The sequence below is a fragment of the Cyrtonyx montezumae genome, unplaced genomic scaffold (genome assembly GCF_038088225.1).
Source record: "Cyrtonyx montezumae isolate F1298 unplaced genomic scaffold, pur_monq_1.0 scaffold_10, whole genome shotgun sequence".
NCBI classification, from domain to species: domain Eukaryota; kingdom Metazoa; phylum Chordata; class Aves; order Galliformes; family Odontophoridae; genus Cyrtonyx; species Cyrtonyx montezumae.
In genome coordinates this window covers 2,490,176-2,510,783 of record NW_027071826.1, presented here as the reverse complement: position 1 = coordinate 2,510,783, position 20,608 = coordinate 2,490,176, and the positions used below count along the sequence as shown (strand labels likewise).

Genomic DNA, 20,608 nt, shown 5'->3' with positions numbered 1-20,608 from the left:
TGGGATGGGAGGGGGGAGGCTTGAGCCCACATTTTCCAGCAGGGAGCTGCTGGAGGGGGCAGTGGGATAGGTCTGAGTTGTGTTTGTAGGCTTTCACCCAGCCCCGTGCAGGCAGATGAGCATCTCCTCGCACCTCCTTTTGATGCAGCCCCTGGTTCTCTCTCCCTCATCACCACTGTTGTGTGTTTGCTGATCTCAAGTGGGTGCAGGGCTCGGGGGAGGCTGTGGGGGCCGGGGGGCACCGCTCCCACCTGGGAGCTGCCAGCAGCTCCTCACCCTACTGGGCGGATGGTACCGAGTGCGGTTCGACTTTGGTGAGATGAAAGGGAGGGCTGCTTATCTCATTACCCCAAAGGATAATTATAGCAAGGAGCAGGAGTTGAAGGAATGAACTCCCTGGGCCTGACTCATCCCCTTTGCTCCTCTCTGGCAGCACCGAGAGCGAAGTGGGTGGGAATGTCCCCAGAGATGCTTCCCACGTCCGACGGCATCCTTGGACGCGATGGCTTTGTCCAGCAACCCTGTGCAGGGATCCAGCCAACGCTGCTCGGCACGGGGCTGCCCCACACGTGGTGTAGCCCCAGAAAAGCAAGGAGGCAGCCCGCTTTTCCCACACGCAGCTCTCGGGTTTCGGTATTTTCGGGCCGAAGGGAGCCAGAGGGTTTGTCTGGCGTGACCTCTTGCATAACGCGGGGCTGGAGCTTTCCACTCGGTAATTCCTGAGTCATGTCCCGGGCGTGTTTGAATTGGGCCATGTGCACCTAATTAGGGCAGAGCCTTGTTCCAAGGAGCTCGGTCTTGAATGAATGCTGCTGAAAGGTGTGCTCCTTATATAAGACACCGATGTCCATCCTCGCAGCCCACGGGCGGCCAGAGAGCCTCCAGCACCCCATCACCCATCCCATCATCTCCAAGTTCCTATTTCACATCTGCATTTTTCAGACCTCTCCCCCCCCCCACCTCATTTAACCACCGAAGGAATGGAAATGTCAGATCCCACCCCCCCCAGCCGGTTTCCGTTGCCGTGCTTTATAAATGGGTCGCAGTGATGCACCAGTGAAAGAATGCAGCTAACCGCTGTCGGTTGGGATCTTCTCGCGTCCTACGGAAACTCCGCATTCTTCGGCCAGCTTGCGGCATGCCAGCACATTCCTGCTCCATGAGGTGGAAGCAGTGCTGGTAGTGTGAGCTGTGATTTCTGTGACTGGGGTGGGGAAGCGCCGCTTTAAAAATAATCTTAATTATATTCTTTCTCGGCAGCACATCAGCGCCGTTTTTAGCCCATTACGAACGCTGCCTTTTTTCTCCTAAATCACGCCTATTATCTGATTGACCTAGTTCTTATTTGGTTGGGTTTTTGTTGTTTGTTTGGTGGGTTTTTTTCCTTATTTTCTTCTGTCATCACGGAATGTTCTATTTTCAGACGCTTACAGCCCTTGAAGGAGAAGAAAATAAGGAACCCCGTGTCATAGAGTGGTTTGAGTCGGAAGGGGCCTTTAAAATCCTTCTGGTCCCACTCCCCTGCGGTGAGCAGGGACACCCCCAGCTCCATCAGTGCTCAGAACCCATCCCCTGACCGTGGGTGTCCGCAGGGACGGGGCACCACCACCTCTATGGGCACTCTGTGCCAATTGGAGATGGTTGGCTGCAGAGCATCCTGCCCTTGTTTAAATGATGGTGAGGCTCAGAGGAGAACTGAGGCATCCTGGCTGTGCGTCCTGGTGGTGTATTAATGGGGCTTCCTTGCAGGATGCTGCTGAATGCAGTCAGTGTGACACAGCAGGCTGGAACCTCCTTGCTGGGGATGAAGAAATGAATGTGAGGTGTTTGTGCTGACTGAGGATGAATCCGTGCCAGCCCCACGTCAGCCCACAAAGCACCTGGGAGAAACGATCATGGCAAGCTGTGTTAGAGGGGATGCTTAGGGAAAGCACTCTGGTTTACCCAGGAGGGCACAAAGAATTGATCCAGCTGTATATAAATACCTATGCAGGCAGTTTGATCCATGCATGAGGGCTGATAGAACAGCAGGTTTCCCACGGGCATAAAGCACTCATTACTCCAAATTCAGCAAGTTGGTGTAATGGATCACCACCCAGCCCTCTGCAGCCATTACACCAGCTCTCTTATGAATCTGTCAATAGTCTCTTAATGTTTTTTCTTTAAGCCTTAGTGGGAGAAGTCTCTCCCCACGCCTGATGTTTTTCTTGCCAAAGCTCTTGCCTTGCCTCCAGTTCTGAAAATCCCAGTGCTCCTTCGAAAGGAAGAACCCTCCTGCAAGGGTGTGAGGGTTCTCTGTTGCTGACTGTGACCTATCTCAGCCTTTTCCCTGGATTTTCCTCATCTGACCTGGCCTTTAACACCTCCAAGGATGGGGTACCCACAGCTTCTTTGTGTAGCCTGGTGAGGCCCTGGAGCAGGCTGCCCGAAGAAGTTCTGGCTGCCTCATCCCTGGAGGTGCCCAAGGCCTGGGCAGCCTGGCTGCTGGGGGCAGCCAGCCCACGGCAGTGGGTTGGAACTGGATGATCTTTAAGGACCTTCCAACCCAAGCCCACATAGCAGAGCCAAGAGCCAGTCCCGTTGCTCACCTGATGCTGCACAGAGTGGAAAAATAAAACAAAGAAACACATTGGCATCAGGCTCGTCCCACTCTCTATTCTTGGCCTGTTGTGATACCAAGAGCATATTTTTAGGTCTGCGGTCATGTGTTTGCTGTGCCTCCCTCCCAGGGATGCTGGCAGCCCTGCCAGTCGCCAACCCTAAGCAACTGCAGAAAAAAATAAGCCTTAAGGGGCTCCGAGCAACCTGTTGGGCTTTTGATTGACCTAAGAAGACAAAAAATCCCATTGGTAGCGACGCAGCCTGTAGTGGTGTAATGAAAAATACACTGCAGTACCAGCGTGCTCTGTTTTTAGGTGTTTAGAATAATCTTTTCTTAGGAAGCTTGCTTCATTGTGCAAAGACTTGTATTGCTCGTGGTAGGAGGAGAGGCAGTGGCCTCAAGTTGCACCAGGTGAGGTTCAGGTTGGATATTGGCAGATATCTCTTCTCTGAAAGAGCAGTGATGCAGTGGCACAGCTGCCCAGGGAGTGGGGGGGGTCACCATCCCTGGGGGTGTTCAAGAACCATGGAGATGTGGCACTGAGGGATGTGGGCAGTGGGCACGGTGGGCTGGGGTTGGTCTGGGGGATCTTGGAGGTCTCTTGCAACCAGAATGATTCCGTGATTCTATATATGTACATCTCTATATGTGTTTGTGTGTATGTATGTATATTCAGTACTGCACACACCACAGTTTTTGTTGTCTAACCTCTTTTAGCTGTGGAGATCTTGTGTATTAACTCTAGGTTCTCGCAGAGAACTGCCTGCTCAAAATACCTGTTTATCAGATAAAAACAAAATGGGCAGGCACCAGCAATCCCATTCCTCCCCACGCCCTGAAACAGGTGTTTTCTTTCTAAGGATGCTGAGGGTGACAGCTCAGATTTCTTCCCGGAGTGAATACATGGAAGTTGTGAGGATGGGTGCCCTGTGCTCCCCATGTGGGCTCTCACCTACTCAGGCACGAAGATCTGAAGGGAAAACAGCACGATGGGATAGCTATAAAGCAGAATATGTCCACTCAGAGTGATGGAAAATCATTCACAAATCACTGGGGGATAGCACGTACTCCACAGGAGCTGCTCTAGACAGGCTTTGTACATGCCAGACAGATAGCTGGGAGTATAACATTCACTCAGGAATAAGAAATGGAAAAACCTCACCCCAACCTTTTAATACCAGCTCCTCTAAATTACATTTTTATTGACTTGCTTAAAATACAATGCAGGCAAAATCTGTTTCTCGAGAGTGACTTACACCGGAGTTAAAAAACAGAAAGCAACTCTTGTCTGCCAGCCAAGCAAAACTTGGATTGGCTATTAGAACCAGGGTTTTGTTGGCTAGCATTGCGTCTGATTACACGAAAATGTGGGAGCTAATGCTTTCTAAAGCTATTTTTCCAGCCTTTCAGATGTTCGGTCGTATCACCTACTGTATTTGATCAGCAAGACTTCCCTCCTCACCAGCCCTAATCAAAGCTGTGTCTCTCAGTAAGTGCAAGAGAAGCACTTTTTTGTTCTAAGTATTTATTTCTAAGTAAGCATAGCTGTCGTCCTAGACAAAAGATGTATAAAACAATCTTGTTGAAGTGCAAAGGAGGTGGATAAACTTGATTGCGAGGTTGGTCTGTGCAGACTAGTGGAAGGAGTCAGGAGATGGTCTGTCTTCACTAGACACACTTGTCTGCTCTGCTCATAAACTCTTCCTATAACAAAGAATGCCCGTGCTCCTTGTGTCAGTGCTTTGCTGTCCTTACTGCAAGCAGGTTTTCCCTGGTGGATAAGCTAATGCTTCTTTCATCCAATGTGAGTCCCCATGGTTTGCCAGAAGCTAAGGGAAATAGGTCTTCAGCAGGACAAGAGGTAACAGCCTGGAGTTGCACCAGGGGAGGTTCAGGCTGGATAATGGGAAACATTTCTTCTCAGAAAGAGGTGATGTGTTGAAACAGGCAGCCTAGGGAATGCTGGTGTCACCGTCCTTGGAGGGTCTCAGGAAGAGGGTAGGTGTTGCACTGGGGGACGTGGTTTAGTGGTATGGTGGTGATGGGTAGATGGTCAGAGTAGGTGGTCTTAGTGGTCCTTCCAGCCTTAGTGATTCTGTTTCTAACATTCCCTTCCAAAATGACTGCTGATCTTTGGGACTTGGGTTTTTGAATGACGCCTGTGGCTGCAGGTGGGAGTCCAGGGGAGGTGGATTTGTGTCTTAACTGGAGATAATTCTGTGGGAACTATGTGGGAGCTGTAAGGGAGGATTCTAGCTACTTTAGATGCTAGTTGATAGAGGTGACGTTTTGCAGTGCTGCTTCTCAGGTCATGAGGACCTCTTCTGAGAAGCGTGTGTCTTAGGGCCAGAGTTAACTTTCTGTTCTGGAAGACACTTCACAAGGGGAGATCCTTAAGGAAAAGGGTTTTTCATAATAAGGGCAGGGAGGCACTGGCACAGGTTGCCCAGAGAGGTGATGATGCCCCATCCCTACAGACACCCAAGGTCAGGGGACGGGCTCTGAGCACTGATGGAGCTGTGAGCCATGTTCATTGCAATCCTAAAGGATAAGCTTTTACCTTTATGTCCTCACCCCATGTGCTGGGAAGGTGCCAGGAGCATAGAAATAGCCTCGAATCTTGTAAAACAGGCCAGGAAGAAATGGCAAACATGTCTACTCCAAGACATGCACTAGCTGATTAGATGGCACTTACCAGTTTGGCCTCCTACACAGATTTCCCCCATAAATCATTTAGGAGCATCACACCCCAGGTGTGAAAGGCTGGGAGATTTGGGGGAGAAGTGGCCCAGTGAAGCCCTGCGGAGTCCCAGAGGACCTCAGCTCTGCCATAGGTGCTCTGCCCTGTGTGCAGAAGAGGCTGCTAATGGAATTGAGGGTGCCGTTGTGTTGCAGATGAATAGTGCAGAAAGTCTGAATAAGCAGTGTTTCTATAGGAAACACTTGGAAAGATGTTTTATCTACAGAAGCAAAGATGCTTCATTAATCTCAGTGAATAATGCCAGGCCATAAATTGCCTTCATAATAGATATATTTACATAATGAAAAGTAACTGTGCTTGCTCTTACGCGAACCGAGATTAGAAGCAAATTCAAAGGAAGAGAGCTAAAGAAAACTGCTGGGCTTTGCAGGGAGGTTGCTTTGCTTTCAGCATCAGAAAACATTGCACAGAGCCCGTCTCCTGATAACGGGAGGAGATGGGTGATAACGCAGAGGTGTGTGCCCCACGTCCTGAAGCTTCCCTGCACGTCACACCAGGGAAGCTGGAGATGGGGAGGACCCGAGCAGCTGCAGTGATCCCTCTGAGCTGGGAAGCTTCACCTTCCCACACCTGTACCAAGACACATGCTGCGGGAGGAGGATGCTGTTGCAATCAAGAGACACAGTGAAGCTGTCTGCATGCCCGTGGGGTGCAGTGTTATCCCCTCTGGCCAGATTGTGAAACACTGCAGGTATTCAGCAGTCAGATCCTCCTGCAGCCCAGTGCGTGGCTCCCTGAGGCTGCAGCACCTTCCCTGTGGTCCCCTGCAGCTCCCACTCCCACCAGCTCTGTCAGTATTTAGGATTCTTGTCATCTCGCTGCTTTCCTCCAGTGCTGTGCCCATGGATCCATCAGCACGGCTCCTTTCCTTCCACAATTAGTGCTTTGGGCATCACAGGAGCAAGCAGCTCACAGCAATGGATGGGAGATATGTGGTTGGGTTTACCCATTGCAGAACCCCAGAGAGCGTTGGTGCAGAGCAGCGTGGGCTGAATCTCTCCATGGGGGTGATTGCAACGTGCTGCTGCTGCACAGGGGAGAGCAACAGGATGCATGGGAGGTGATCTTCCTGTGCAGGAAAAAAAACAACACTTATCTTCCATTCAGTCGGATGTTTTATCCCAAATACCGTGATGTTTGGTCAAGAGAATGAAAGCTTAAATCCTTCTCCTTGTGGTTTTCTGGTTTTTGAAAGAAAAAAAAAAAAACTTCAGGGAAGAATAGGAAGGATTTCATTGACTGTTCAGAAACTGTTCAGTTTTCAGGCGCTGAGAAGTGTGCTAGGAGCTGGGAGAGCAGACACTTTTCTGTGTCTAGTCCCAGGGCTGAACAAATGCTTATAAATAGATATTTTACCACCAAAAATGTTGCTGTGCTGGAAACCTGAGTGGTTGTAGCGAGTGCTAAGGATGACGTGCACCCGGGTCAGGGCAATCCCAAGCACTGAGATGGACTGTGTGAGGAGTGGATAGAAGTAATGGAGAGAAGCTCTTGGGACTGTTGGTGGACAAAAAAACTGCATGTGATCATCCAGCAGTGAGAACAGTGGGTTCCTGGGTAGTCTGATCTTGTGGTTGGCAACCCTTGCCTGTGGCAAGGGGCTTGGAGCGAGGTGGTCTTTGAGGTCCCTTCCGACCTAGGATGATGAGGAGGATGCTGTGAACACACCCAGTGCTATTCTGTGGACTTCCATGGGCAGCAGGTGGTAGGGAAGAGGAGTCCTGGGGTATTGAGCACCATACAAAGCCAAAGCAAGCAGCTGAGCAGTGGGGCCATGTAATTGCAAGGGCATCATTGTGCTGCTCATTAAGGGAAAAGCTCATACAGAACTATGCATCTCATTTTTGGAGCAGACTGAGACGAGGCTTGCCAGGGAGGTGCCAGGGAGGTGGTGGAGTCACCGACCCTGGAGGTCTTCAAGGAACATTTAGATGCTGTGTTGAGGGACATGGTTTAGTAAGAACTGTTAGTGATAGGTGGATGGTTGGACTGCATGATCTTGTAGGTCTTTCCCAACCTTGGTGATTCTATGATTCCCCACATTCCTGCAGAGCAGAACTGTGACCAGGGCTTGATTCCTGCACCTCGAGCATTGCACAGAGGTTTTTATAACATCCCAGGTGTGTTTTCTGTGGGGAGTAGTGTATAGGTTGTGCTTTGAGGAGCCCGGCAGCTAAGCAAGCTGTAGCAGGGTCTTTAGGGTCTCGATCTGCAGTGCATTGGGGTGCTGCCAATGGGTGGATGTCAACTCAAGGTGCTCCTGATGGACGGTCGTCCTGTGTTGTGTTGCACTGGTTTCCAGCAATAAAAATGGGTTCAGGAGCTGAGAATCAGGCCAAACCTGGGTCTGAAACGCACGGTGGTGATGGATCGGTGGTTTGACTTTGTGGTCTTCTCCAACCGTAACAGTTCTGCCATGGTATGATTCGGTTAGCAGCGCTGAGATGCGTAGCTGAGTAAACCTTTCCTTGAAACTTCTTTCCTCTTTATACGTGGAAATTACATTATTGGCCGGTGCGGTTCCAGCATTCATTTTATTTTTAACATTTCCACGTCTGCTGTGTGACAGGAAGCAGCACCAGCAGCCCATGAGCATCCAAAGGTAGAAACCAGTTTGTTTTATCTTTCCTCCGGCCGCGCTGAGTTTTGCTGAGCACGTCTTGGCCGGGCTCCAGGACGGTGGACCAAAGCCCACCAGATTGAGAAGGGCCGAATAATGACCGCCTTGCAGTGGTGCTGTGGGGAGCAAGAAAAAAAAAGCGTTTGTAGAGTGCTTTGAAGATAATGACAGCCTGTGCTTTGAGGAGTGCCGGCGTTGCAGAGCGCGCCGCTCGTTAGCGCGCCGTGATTAGAGGACGGGATGAGCAGCGCAGTGTGCGACGATGCCCGGTTTGGATTTCCTTTAAGGAGGGAGTGGTGAGAGGCAGGACATGGACAGAAATAACCGAGCATCTCCCCGGCAGATGGTCCCATTCCCAAACCTAAAATTACATGGGATGAGGATGAAAGGAATTAGCATCTGGTGGCGAGGGGAGGGCAGTGTCCCTTCGCCCGGGGGTGACCAGATGGCCTCGGTTCTACCGATGGCTCTGTATGGGTGTTTCCAGCCTTTCCCCACTTGCAGACCTCTGGATATTTATATTTTTCTCCCTCCAGGGGAGGTACAGACTCCTGCAGAGCAATTGCAGGCTCGCTGGCAGGAGGCTCGCTTCTCCTGGTTCCCTTTTATGGACCTTCATCTCACCACTCCTCGCTGCCGGACCGGGTTGGGATCCAGCACCCAGGACATCACCAAGTGTCCTGCTGCTCCTTCCATTATCCCAAATGAAACCGTGTGTGGCCACACTGGATTGCTGGGGCTTGCAGTGGATGCGCACTGGCTGTGCCCCAAAGCACAATTTTGGGGCACAGAGGAGCCAGTACTCATCTTTAAATACTTGTTCAGCTCCATCCCTGGAGACACCCAAGGTCAGACTGGACAGGGCTCTGAGCTCCTGGTGGAGCTGCGGGTGTCCCTGTGCACTGCAGGAGGGTTGGACTGGGTGACCTTTAAGGGTCCCTTCCAACTCAAACGATTCCACAGTTCTATTAAAATTACCTTTCTGAGTCGATTGACCCTCTCCCACTGTTAGCTCTAGCCCTGCACATGTGGCAGTGCTGCGGAGCCCCACGCACTCCATCCTCAGGACACTGCTGGAGCATCATGCAGCGTGCAAAGAGCAATCGCATTTGGAAGCAAGAGAACACCCAAGAGCTAAGATTTACCATGTGTAAGGGGGATGCTGGCAGCTCCTGGACCCACTCCAGCGTTTGTAAACATGAATTACACAACATCGCAGCGCTCTGCATTGGCCGGGGCAGAAACCTCTGCAGGAAGTCACTGGGAGGAGTAGGGCTTTAGCCTTCCTACGTCGCCACATTTTGTTTTTATTTCACTTTTGAGCCAGTCTTCCAGGAAAGCCCATTAAAAGCTGGCAGCCGGCGAGCAGCGTGCCGGAGCCCAGCACCGACGGGCAGTGCCGATGGACGGTGTGAGGTGCTGGGGGAAGGAGGGGAGAACAGGGATGTTCTCACCCCTCTTCACTTCCTTCCTTCGTGTTTCCTATTAAGCCGTGCCGATGCGGCCGCTTTTCTCACCGCTTTCCAAGCTGGAATTGAATGGTGGGTGATTTCATCGCGGCCTTTTTATGTCGGAGCCAGCGGCCTGCGTCATGCAGCGGCGAATTCAGGCAGATTTTATTTGCATGTGAGTCACTGAGCTTTTCCAGCTGAATGTCACCAAGTTGGAATTTTGGTCTGATTTTGTTGTTTTCGTCTCTTGGTGTTTTTCCACCCGACTCTGTCACTGCCCTGTCACCCCCTCCCTCACCCCCAGTAAGAAAGAGAAAAGAGGAAAAAGAGCCCCGAGCTGGGGTTTGGGTTGGCAGAGCCGAAGGATGGGATTATGAATGTTTGGTGGGGGGTGGGGATGGGGAGGGAGAAAAAGGATGCTTTATGTCGCTTCCCGGGCCGGCGCGAAGCCAAGCCAAATGGAGGGCTCTAATTTGGGAGTGGTGTTATTGCAGGTCAGAGGGAGTCAGTTGCAGGCTAAATTGGGAGAGCTGTCACATGCGGTAGCTGCAAATGCTGACGGTCACGTGGAGCACACGGCCCCTCGTACAACTCGGTTTGATTTTGTTGACAACGCCGAAGTAAAAAAGGGAAAAAAAAAAAAAGAAAGCTCTTCATTTTCCCTCAGAAGATGGGCTGGGTTGCACGGCCCTCCGCCTCGCTGCCCGCTCGCCCCGGCCGTCACTGCCCTTTGCACAGAGAACTTTATAAATAGAGCAACTCCTCCATTATGTGCAGCTCCAGTCTCTTTTATTTTTACACTGGAATCTGCTCAATGATTAACAGTTGAAACCATGTGCTGTATATCAATACCTTACATACCCTTCATAACTTATTTTTAGTATTTTCCCCCTTCTAAATCCTTTATCCATGTTAGGCAACACAGTTATGACATCCAGATAATTATTTTTTTTATAGCCTTTGAAGAAACTTATCTGCATTTCAATTGAGCTTTTGCTAAGAGGCTTTTTGCAATTGAAATGAAGAAGTCAGAGGAGTAGGTCCTCGGTGCTTGTGCTTTTGCCTGTAATCTCCGTGCTGGAAGTAATGGAGATTTGAGTGTTTTTATGGACTGGGCTCAGAAAAAGTTACAGAAGTCACAGAATCATAGAATGACAAAATCATTCAGGTTGGCAAAGACCTCCAAGATCACCGCGTCCAACCCTGACCCATCGGCTCCCGGTCCCCCAGTGCCACCTCTGCCCTTGGTCACATGCGTTGTTTTGTTTGGCTTCCTGCACCCTAAGAGATTCCACTCAAAGCCTGAACAGGAGGGTGTGCAGAGGCACACGAGCAGTGTAACTCCGAGGCAAGTCGAAGCAGTGAGCTCATCTACCGCCTGCATCCTGTGCTCCCCAAAGCAGCAAAACCCTCCAAGTTCTGCCACTGCCACAGTCCCAAGCTGCAGGAGGCAGTGGGGCAGCTGGAGGCACCCTGTCCTGTTGGGCTTTTAATGACCCATCCCAGCAGCTCACAGGGATATCTTTGTCCCACCTCAGGGAAGGCCACCTCGGTATTTTTGTCCCGGCATCCAGGATGTGCTGGATTCCCTCCTGTCCTGCCCTTACGTCCTGAGAACAGCATGGAAACCACATTTTGGTGTCCTTGCTTCCTTCCCCCGGTCATGTATGAATGTCCCCTTGCTTTTTCTTCTGCTTTCTTCCACCAGCAGATAGTCATAGAATAGCTTGGGATGGAAGGGACCTTCAGGATCATGCAGTTCCAACCCCAACGCTGTGGGCTGGTTGCCAGCCACTAAGTCAGGCACCAGATGAGTGTGCCCAGGGCCTTTTTCAACCTGTCTTTGAACACCTCTGTGGATGGGCATCCACAATTTCTTTGGGCTTGGGAGCACGATGCCTCTGGTGACCAGGAGGAGTTCATGTGCTCAAGCAAAGAAATAGAAACTGGCACTGTGAGTCCTTGTCTGGTGACAGGCTGCCTGCTTGAGCTTCACTTGGGATTTGCTTGTCCTCCAGCCCGAGTTGGGAAGAGTTTTGGGAGCTACTGAGAAATGTTGAAGACTGCAAGTGCTTGTGGCCATGGCTCATTGCTACCCTACGGTGCATAGGGATGAGGCAAGGAACACTTCAGAAACCACCAGAAGCTTCTTGTGGACTCCTGTCCCATTTAAATCCCAAGTACATGAGTTTCTAATCCACGCCTGATGGTCACTCCCCTCAGCATGTCCTTCTTCCCCTGCCCTGGTGAGCATCTGGCTTGCTGGGCTTTGAGTAAGAAGTGTGGAGGTGGTACCTCAGCTGGCTCTGAGCTCTGATTTCTGACACTGCATCATTTTGCATGTTTTTTTCTGTCCAAGCCAGACAGAACTTGTGGGATTTTCACTCTTGAGCCCCGTTTTACATCCATCGGCACCGCTTCCATCTGTACTGTCATTACAGTTGGACTAGATGATCTTGTAAGTCCTTTCCAACCTTGTGATTCTATGATTCAACGAAGGTTGAGCCTTCTGGATCACGGCTGATGAAATTGGGGATGCTAATTCACCCTTCCCAGCTATTTCATTGCATGGAGACCGAATGCCATTGTGCATCAGATCGTTGAGATCCCTTCCAACCCAAGCCATTCTGCGATCAGCATGGCGTGGATCCCAGTGGCACCTGTGGGGCTTTTGGTGAGGTTTCCCAGCATGCTGTTTTAGCTGTGACTCAGTGAGATGCTCTCCACGTTGCAAAGCTCTGCACTGAATTAAAAGTCATGTTGCTAGGGAGTACTATGATAATACGTGGTATTGTGCTCCCTAGCAAAAGTGCGTGACAGATACGGCCTAGAAAACAGGCCTGTAAAACTTCCCACCAGATGCAGAGTGTGAAAATGGAGAGCCAACTTCAGCATGGTATTAAATTAAATTATGGAAAAAGACTCACACTCCCAATGGATTTCCTGAAAGTCTGCTTTGGGTTGAAGTGGTGCAGCCAATTTAGGATGGGAGCAATCCCCATTCTTGTTGCTGTCGTCTGCAGAAGCACACACACATAATGCTTGTGCCGTCCGATTCTCCAGCGCTAAGAAGTACATTGCTTCTCGGTTGGTACAGATGGATTCACAAGAACTGGATCTCTGGCAAGGTTACTGAGTTTAGGGGGAAAATAGTGTTAAAAGTGAGAATGTTCCTTCCTTCTACTCATCCTGCAGCACAGTGGAGCCAGGCTCTTCTGTCCCTGTAGCTCTGTGTGAATTAAGGGACGTTTTGTGAAGGGATCTCCCAGTTCATTCTGCTGCTGAACAAAACAATGAGTGTTTTGCATTATCTGGGAGCATCCTTTGCAGTGATGTCTTCCATGCAAGGAAGGGAACATGCTCTGTGAAACAAACCATTGAAAGGGCTGATGATGCTTTGGAGGGTTTGCTTTGGTAGACTGTGTTTAAAAGGGCAAAGAGGCAAGTGGGGCTCATGTCCTAGCTTCCAAAGGATTGGGCTTTTATGGTTCGGTGTGTTGGGTTTTTTTGCCATAAGCTGCATGTCATATGGTCACCAGCACCATAAAGCATCTAAAGCATCCCACCTCTGCGTCAGGGTACCTTCATTTCACAGCTTCAGGGACCTGGCACTGAGCACAGACAGTACAGCTGATGATGACCAAGGAGCCCTTTGGAGCTTGCAGCCCATCAGTGCCAGTGAGCCCATCCCTGCCCTTGGAGATGGGTGCTGGAGTTTGCCAGTTGCATATGAAGGGATGTTAAGGCTGATTACTGAAATATTGCATCATTTGGCTAGAATTTGCTAGAACTGACGCTGTCACATTTCACGAGTTGAAGGGGTATGATGTAGTTAGTTTACATGGAGGTCCTTAATCTCCTTCATTAAAGACAGAGAAGATCCTCCATTGTGAAGTCCTCTGTGCTTCTCTCAGCACTGAATCCTGCACTATAATCACAAACATTTGCTCTTGTTTTCTGGCTCTTCCCTTTGCTTTTCCAAGGAACTGGAGTTTCCTCCTCCATGCAGTGCCCATTGCTTTTGCTCCATTTTTATGGCATCTCCTTTTTGATCCCCACATCCACCATGGTCTGTTCGTCACCCCTCCTGCTCTGAGCGTGTCTACCAGCTGAAAACAAAACATTTGGAAAGTACTGGATTATATTTTTATTCCTGTTGAGTGTGAGGTAGCTGCTGGAAACAGAGGAGTGTCAGCACCAAGTGGACCCATAGGTTGCAGAGCATAACCAGCACGTTTTCCATTGAATCGTGGAGTCTGAAGTGTGCACTGGTATTGGTGCTGGGGAAGGGATGCTGTATATGGGCTTTTCATGGCTGAAGGTGCAGGTTGCTGTCTGTCCATCCTCTCCTAATGGGTGCTGATGACAGAAGATCCATTTGTCCTTTGAGGAGATCACCTGCGTGGAAGTCATCCAGGTAGAGGAAGAGGCAGTTCAGTCATTGCCTTGTTGTGTTGCATTATAGAACAACAGAGTCATTCAGATTGGAAGAGACTTCAAGATCCCAGAAGCCCAGCCCATCCCTCCTTACCCACTGACCACATCCCTCAGTGCCACATCTCCACATTGCCTGAGCACCTCCAGGGATGGTGACCCCACCACTCCCTGGGCAGCCTCTACCAGAGCCTGACAACGGTTTTTGAAGAATAAATTCTTCCTAATATCCAAGCTGAACCTCCCGTGGAACAACTAGGGTCCGTTACCTCTCATCCTATAGAATCAGTCAGCTACGGGCCGCTGGGTTAGTAGCTGTTGAGGCAAATGGTCCCAGATGGGTCCTGATGACCATGAAGAGAAGTCCACAAGCCTTGGTTTCCAGCTTGTTTTGAGTCCTCCTGACTTTTCCCATCTCATTTTTAACACGTGTTACAGGAAAAGAGCTTAGCTACTGCTTCCCAAATTTCTTCCCAAGACCTACGTGGGCGAGAGCTTTGGTTTTGGTGGGACGAGGAGCAGGATTTGGGTTCACCAGCTTTTCAGCAAGAGCCTCGCTCACAGCTTGCATCTATCTGCTGCAGTTGGCAGGTCTGCAATAATCTTTGTCGTCGAGATATATATATTTTTAATTAGCATCAGTTGCCGTAAAGCGAAGGCACATACTGAAATACTTACTATTGGCCTCTCATGCAGAGGAAGGTTGCCAGTTTTTTATGGTGGGGGTATTGATGTGTTCTGGAAGGGGTACAGAGAGGGTTTCCAGCAGGGTTCTCACTTGATTTGCTTGAGTTTTGCTCTTTTGATTGGGCCTTATGTAGGGAGAGAGTGATGTAAATCCACTGAAACAACATGCTATGTATTCTGGTCCAAATCTGGCCTTTTTTTTTTTGCTCTTGCTTTCAAACCACTCTTTGTGATGCTGGGTACAGTCACTCTGCCACTCGAACTTGACACTAAGCCAATTAACACCTGATTAACGTGGCCTCTGTAAGTAGTGGAGCCAGCAGGAGCATTACGATGGTGTCAGGATTATTGAACGTGGAGCCACATCTTGCTAGAAAGACAGACTTTATCTTCTGCAGAAGTTAAGAGAAACAAGAATGAAAGGAGTCTTCCGAACAGATTCCTAAGTGTCTTCACTTGTGAAGTTGCAGGACATGAGATCTAGTTACATCAGGCTGCAATTCATCCCGAAGCTGAAGAAAAGATAAATTCAAGCTTAGCTCATCAAAGTCCGAATGGAAATCAAGGCAAGTGTTTGAGACACATGGGAACAAATGTCTAGTAAAAGTGGGGGTGATGTTTGCCTCTTGGTGGTGCCACTTCCCTGGAGGATGGCATGTTGGCCAAAGAGGCTGTTGGGCTGTTAATACCTGTGCTGCTGGAGCTTTGTGAAGCAGAAGTCCAAGTGTTATTTTTTATGCAAAAAGAAGAGTGGATGCCTCCTCTGAGCTGTGCCCTGCAGCAGTGCCACGAGCACACTGGTGATGCAGGAAGCTGCAAACAATGGGAAGCTCTTCTGGGAGTGCTGCTGAGGAAGAGCTCCTCTACATGGGCATTTTTTGCCCTTCCTGCATGCCCAGAAATAGCCAATATGTGCTCCAGGGCGGCCGAGTTCAGTCTTACTCCAAGTAGCTGCAGTGGTTTCCAAGTAGTACAGTGGTGTAGTCCATCCTCAGCTTAGTCCATCCCCAGGAGAGTTTGAGAGGCGACCAGTTGGGCTTAGGTCCTCCTCCCAGACCCCAATACTGGGGCTCATGCCATGCAAAATCAGGGATCTCAGCATCAGTTTTTGATACAAACGCTATTTTTTGTTCTTGGGTAGAGCGGGGAGCACTGATCTGTTTGGTGTTTCTAGAGGTGTCCTGCTTAGTCAGTGCCCTTCAGGTACATGGAGCTAACGAACTCTTAGTCATTTCTTGCTTGTGCAGATCATCTGAATGTGTTGTTGAGAACTTTCTATGGAATATGTTGTGAAACTGAAAACAAGGGTATAATAAAACAGTAATTTAGGAGTAATTTACTGACAACTGGAGGCCTTGAATGCACTGACTTACCATTGTGGAGCGATGATACTGAGCCTGCTATTTAAACATACCCTTTGTCATTCAGAAAATCTTTGGGCAGCTCTTAAAACACTTGCCATCTTTAATTGCTGTCCTTGTTACTCATTACAGGCTGTTGTCTGGCTCATAAATCGCACATCATTCATCTTGCCCACTTTGTCAGAGCCTCGGCTGACATGTTTGTCTACTTCACTTGTGAAATGCGATAACTTGCGTACGACAATAGGAGCATAACCCAATTTCTGCCACAAAGCTCTCTTCTGCTTTCAAAATGAAAAGGTTTATCTTGGCGAGGGTGGTTGTTTTTTATTTTAAGCACTCGAGAGATATCATGCATTTCCACTGTTCCTTGGAGACATCACTGCTGATGATGCAAATGCATCCTTGAGTGTGTGCTGGAAGCCTGTCCCTCCGTGCAGGGTCACTGGTTTCCAACTTGAAGCTAGAAGTCTGCTTGCAAAAAATTAAAATGGAAAAAACAAACCGGTGATTGTATACTTTAAGGTTTCCAAACACCAGAAATAGGTTGTTGTTTGGGGGGAGCTTCTGCTGGAGGGAGACTGGGAGGACAAGGGTACTCTCCCTGCATTGCACCTGCTCATAGGGCAGCGTGAGCTTCAGCCTTAGTAGAAGTGATACCTGGTGCTGGTACCCTGTGCCCTATAGCAAGCATACCACACTGGAGTGACAAATGAGACGGCAGTTTCGCGTGGGACCTTACGTGGCTGTTGCAAATACCCAAATATCCTTTACGTCCCTCTCATTCCTTCAAGCAGCCAAAGTTATTTTGCCACAGAGAGCATTCTTGATGCAGCGTCTAGAGGAGTGAATGAGGCTGTTATCTCATTAGTGTCCACGCCTGCGTCCTGTGAGCACGTCAGAGAGCATGCAGGAGAGCATGCTAGGGGCTTCTGAAAGCAAAGGGTCTTCAGCACTCTTCTAGCTTTCCTGTTTGTGCTTTAATGACTCTGTGTGAAACAGCAGAGCTGCACCAGATTGTTTTGAGGGTGGTCCTGTCCAGAATACTGCATTACTCGATATTTTTGGCAGAGGGATCGTCCTCAGATCCCTCAAACAGTGTCCAGCTGGAAGAGCTCAGAACGATTATGACCCAAAACGAAGTTGTGCATCCACTGCAGAACGGACCCAGACTCCTGCTCCACTTGTCTCTTCCTTACAGCTTTACTTAGGTGCAGTGTTGCTTTTCCAAATCCACTTCTTAAGCAGCAGAGTGTGCACACCCCTCCGTGCACCAAGCACCAGCGTCTCGCTTCTGCTGCCAACACCATGGCTCTGTCCCACCCAAAGCTGCGTCACGCGATGGTGAGCAGGGATGGGGAGGAGGCTGGGGCTGCAGGGTGATGTGTGCCACTGCAGAAAGTTCCAGGGAGAGCCAGCAGTGCTTCCAGCAAGCCATCTAGTGGCTTCCTGTTAAAACAGTTGCACGCCTGGAAACGGGAGCGTGAAGCAGGAGTGCTGTTTGCTGCTGCTGCTGCTCGCTGGTGTTTGTGCCAGCGTTAGGGTTTGTGTTAGCCAGATGTTGAATGGTGCCTAAAAAGGGTCGTGGTGTGATAAGGTGTTGGAAGGGTTAGGTTGGTTGCTGAGCTTGGGAAGGTGAGCCTGGTGGGGGACCCTACAGGTGGACATCGAAGTCTTCATTTCATGGGGGTGTACATCAAATACACCTGTCGATCGCGTCACCCTGTTGGTAGGACGAGAGGTCATGGCCTCAAGTTACTCCAGGAGAGTCAGGATGGATGTTAGGGAAAACTCAGAAACGATGTGCTGGCACAGCTGCTGCCCAGAGAGCGGGAGGAGTCACCATCCCTGGAGGCGTTCCTGATCCGTGGGGATGTGACCCAGGCAGTGGGCACGGTGGGGGTGGGATGATGGTTGGGCTTAGGGACCTTAGAGATCTCTTCCAACCTGAATGACTCTATGACTCTGTCGCTAAGAAAACACCAAGTCATGTCACGGGGTCCAGGGCTCCCTGCTGAGCTCACCTCAGTGCTGGCAATGGATCGTGACTCCTGACTTTTCCCATATGGTTTTCTGATGAGCTGTGTGCCCCCATGGCTCTGCCTGAGTGTGCCTCCCTGCTCTGCTGGCTTGGAAGCCGTGTGCAGCAGCATCTAATGAACACGAAGACATACGGTGCTTGCTGCTGCTCCAGCTATTCACAGGCCAGTTACTCTGTCGCAGAGGGAAATTAAATTGTTCTTGACAAATCTGTGTCAGCAGTCACTTATCATCTTGTTATCTTCTGAGTACTTACAAGTAGCTTGTTTCATTATTTGTTCCATCAGTTCTCCTGGTGTTCGAGTTGAGTGACCAGTTTATAATTCCCTGCCTTCTCCCTTTGCATATTTTTAGAGCTAGACCCCACATTTGCTTTTTTTTTTTCTGCCCTTCCAAAGCCTCTCCTATCTGCTGTGAGCTAACAACAGCTCTGCAGTTGCTACAACGGAGCCCTTCCCTAAATTCCTGCAGGGCAGGTTGGCTGCACCTTGGCTCGCTTGTCCCACACCTCAGGTCCCTGTGGAATGCTGACTTTTCTTTAGGGCTCAAGCCTCGTGCCAGCTCCTTTTCATTCCCTATTCTCTTGAAAGGGGAAGTTTGTCAGAGAAAAGCTCCTTCTGTGCAGTGGCATCCAGCACGCAGGGATCCCTTTGTCATGTTGTATTTACCCTGCCTGAGTCTGTTCATTTATGTATTAGATCTGTTTGCTGATTTCTCAATTCTCTTCTCCCCCCACCCCCCCCCCAATTCCTTCAACAGGAATCATTAACCAATGGCAACAGGAATCCAAGGATAAAGTGATTTCCCTATTGTTAACCCACCTGCCTTTACTGAAGCCCGGAAACATCGAAGCAAAAGTCGAATACATGAAACTCTTGCCTAAAATCCTGGCCCACTCCATCGAGCACAACCAGCACATCGAGGAGAGCCGGCAGCTCTTGTCCTACGCCTTGATCCACCCGGCCACCTCGCTGGAGGACCGCAGCGCTCTGGCCATGTGGCTCAACCACCTGGAGGACCGCACGTCGGGGACCTTTGGCAGCCAGGGCAGGGGCCGCTCGGACTCGGTGGACTACGGGCAGACGCACTACTATCACCAAAGACAGAACTCCGACGATAAACTCAACGGGTGGCAAAACTCTCGAGACTCGGGCATAAGCGTCAGCGCTTCCAGCTGGCAGGACAAAAACCTGGCTTGTGAGAACGGCCATCTGCCCCTCTACTCCTCCTCCTCCGTCCCCACCACCATCAACACCATCGGCACTAGCACAAGCACCAGTAAGTACCAGCAGCACTGGTGGGAGCACAGGGGAGCTGGTCTCACCATCCCTCTTTGCCATGTTAAGCAGAGGGGATAGTTTCACCCAGGCCACAGGGAACTCCCTGGTTTTGGTGTTTTTCCCCTACCTGCTTGTTGTTTTCCCACCTGCCTTTTTTTGTTGTTTTTCTTTTTCCAGTTTTCTCCCTTGAATTCTGTGGGTTTTGAAAAAGGTTGCTGGAGAGGAGGGAAGAGCAGCCAAAAAGCTGTAAGGGCAAAATGGTGTGTGTCATAGCGGGCAGCCCCTTCTGTTTCGTGCAGCTTCAGCTAGGTTTGCAGCTCCAAAAGTTCCCAAAGCGGGCAGCTGATGCTTCGTTCCCAAAAGCAACCTGGGGACCTGGAAAGGAATGGGATCAGAGCCCCAAACAACATGAGAAGCAGGGCTGGGATCTGAAATCTTTGAGAACACCCCCTTTAATCTGCAGCGCAGAGAGGTGTGAAGCTGGTGGCTATTGAGAGGTTGAGCTGCAATGTTCTCTGTGTTGGGAGAGAGTTGGGAAGCTCTGCCCTGCTGAGGTCCTGCCAAGTTTTGGTTGGGACGGAGGAGAGCCCAGCCTGAGGTTTGAGCACTGCGAAGGTTGGGACTTTGACACTGGTGGTGAATGGAGGTATAGTGCAGCTCTGGCTTTCCTAGAGCAACTGTAAGGGCTGCAGATTGTCCCTGGGAGAGGAGCAGAGCATCTTCTCAGTGAGCTCCTCCACTGTGTGTCTGTTGCATCCTTATTCCTGATGACATGTAGCTTCTGCTTGGAGACCTTTCTTGGCTCCTGTTATCACTGGATCTTGCCTAATGAGCCCACGACAGAAATGTTCCCCTAAAGCATGCTTTTTGTCCCCATTTTAGCACACTCCTCTCACCCTGCCCTTCCCCTGCTCTATTCAACCCTTCTCCACCCGTTTCTAGGATGATCTTGTCCAAAGTGCTGACAGCCCCTACCTATTCCTGTCCTCTACCTGGTTTCTGCTTCCCTGCTTCAATCCATGCTATTGGAGCTGATGAATAGCAATAAATGCCCGTTCCTCCCCAAAATTTGGTATGCTTTTGCTCCCACTTCAGCCTTCCCTGCTTGGCACTGCCCTAAGACACAAGGGATGCAGAGAGCGCCTGCAGTGAGGCATCGGTTTCTCCATCAGCCTATGGAAAATACACCATGAAATGGCTGGAAGCTGTAAAATGCTCACTGAAGGTTGCTGATTTGGTTTTTTTCCTCTAATCAGTGCCTCGTTAGGTTGTGTTTTAAATGAACAGCCATGAGAGGTGCCGTTCTGAATGTATGCAGCCCAGCCCCTGCCTCTCCAGCACCCATCCTTGTCACCCAGTGACTGAGCTGAAA

The 20,608-nt window shown here is 50.0% G+C and overlaps 1 protein-coding gene across 5 annotated transcripts in view; it reads left to right on the top strand.

Moving 5' to 3' along the window:
• Nucleotides 1-20,608, top strand: part of SAMD4A (sterile alpha motif domain containing 4A) — a 57,979-nt gene that overhangs the window by 16,819 nt on the left and 20,552 nt on the right. For all 5 annotated transcript variants that reach the window (XM_065748268.1, XM_065748260.1, XM_065748251.1 and 2 more), the window contains exon 2: nucleotides 18,716-19,234. In XM_065748268.1, the coding sequence (XP_065604340.1) occupies nucleotides 18,716-19,234 (519 nt within the window). The remainder of the gene's footprint in view (nucleotides 1-18,715; nucleotides 19,235-20,608) is intronic.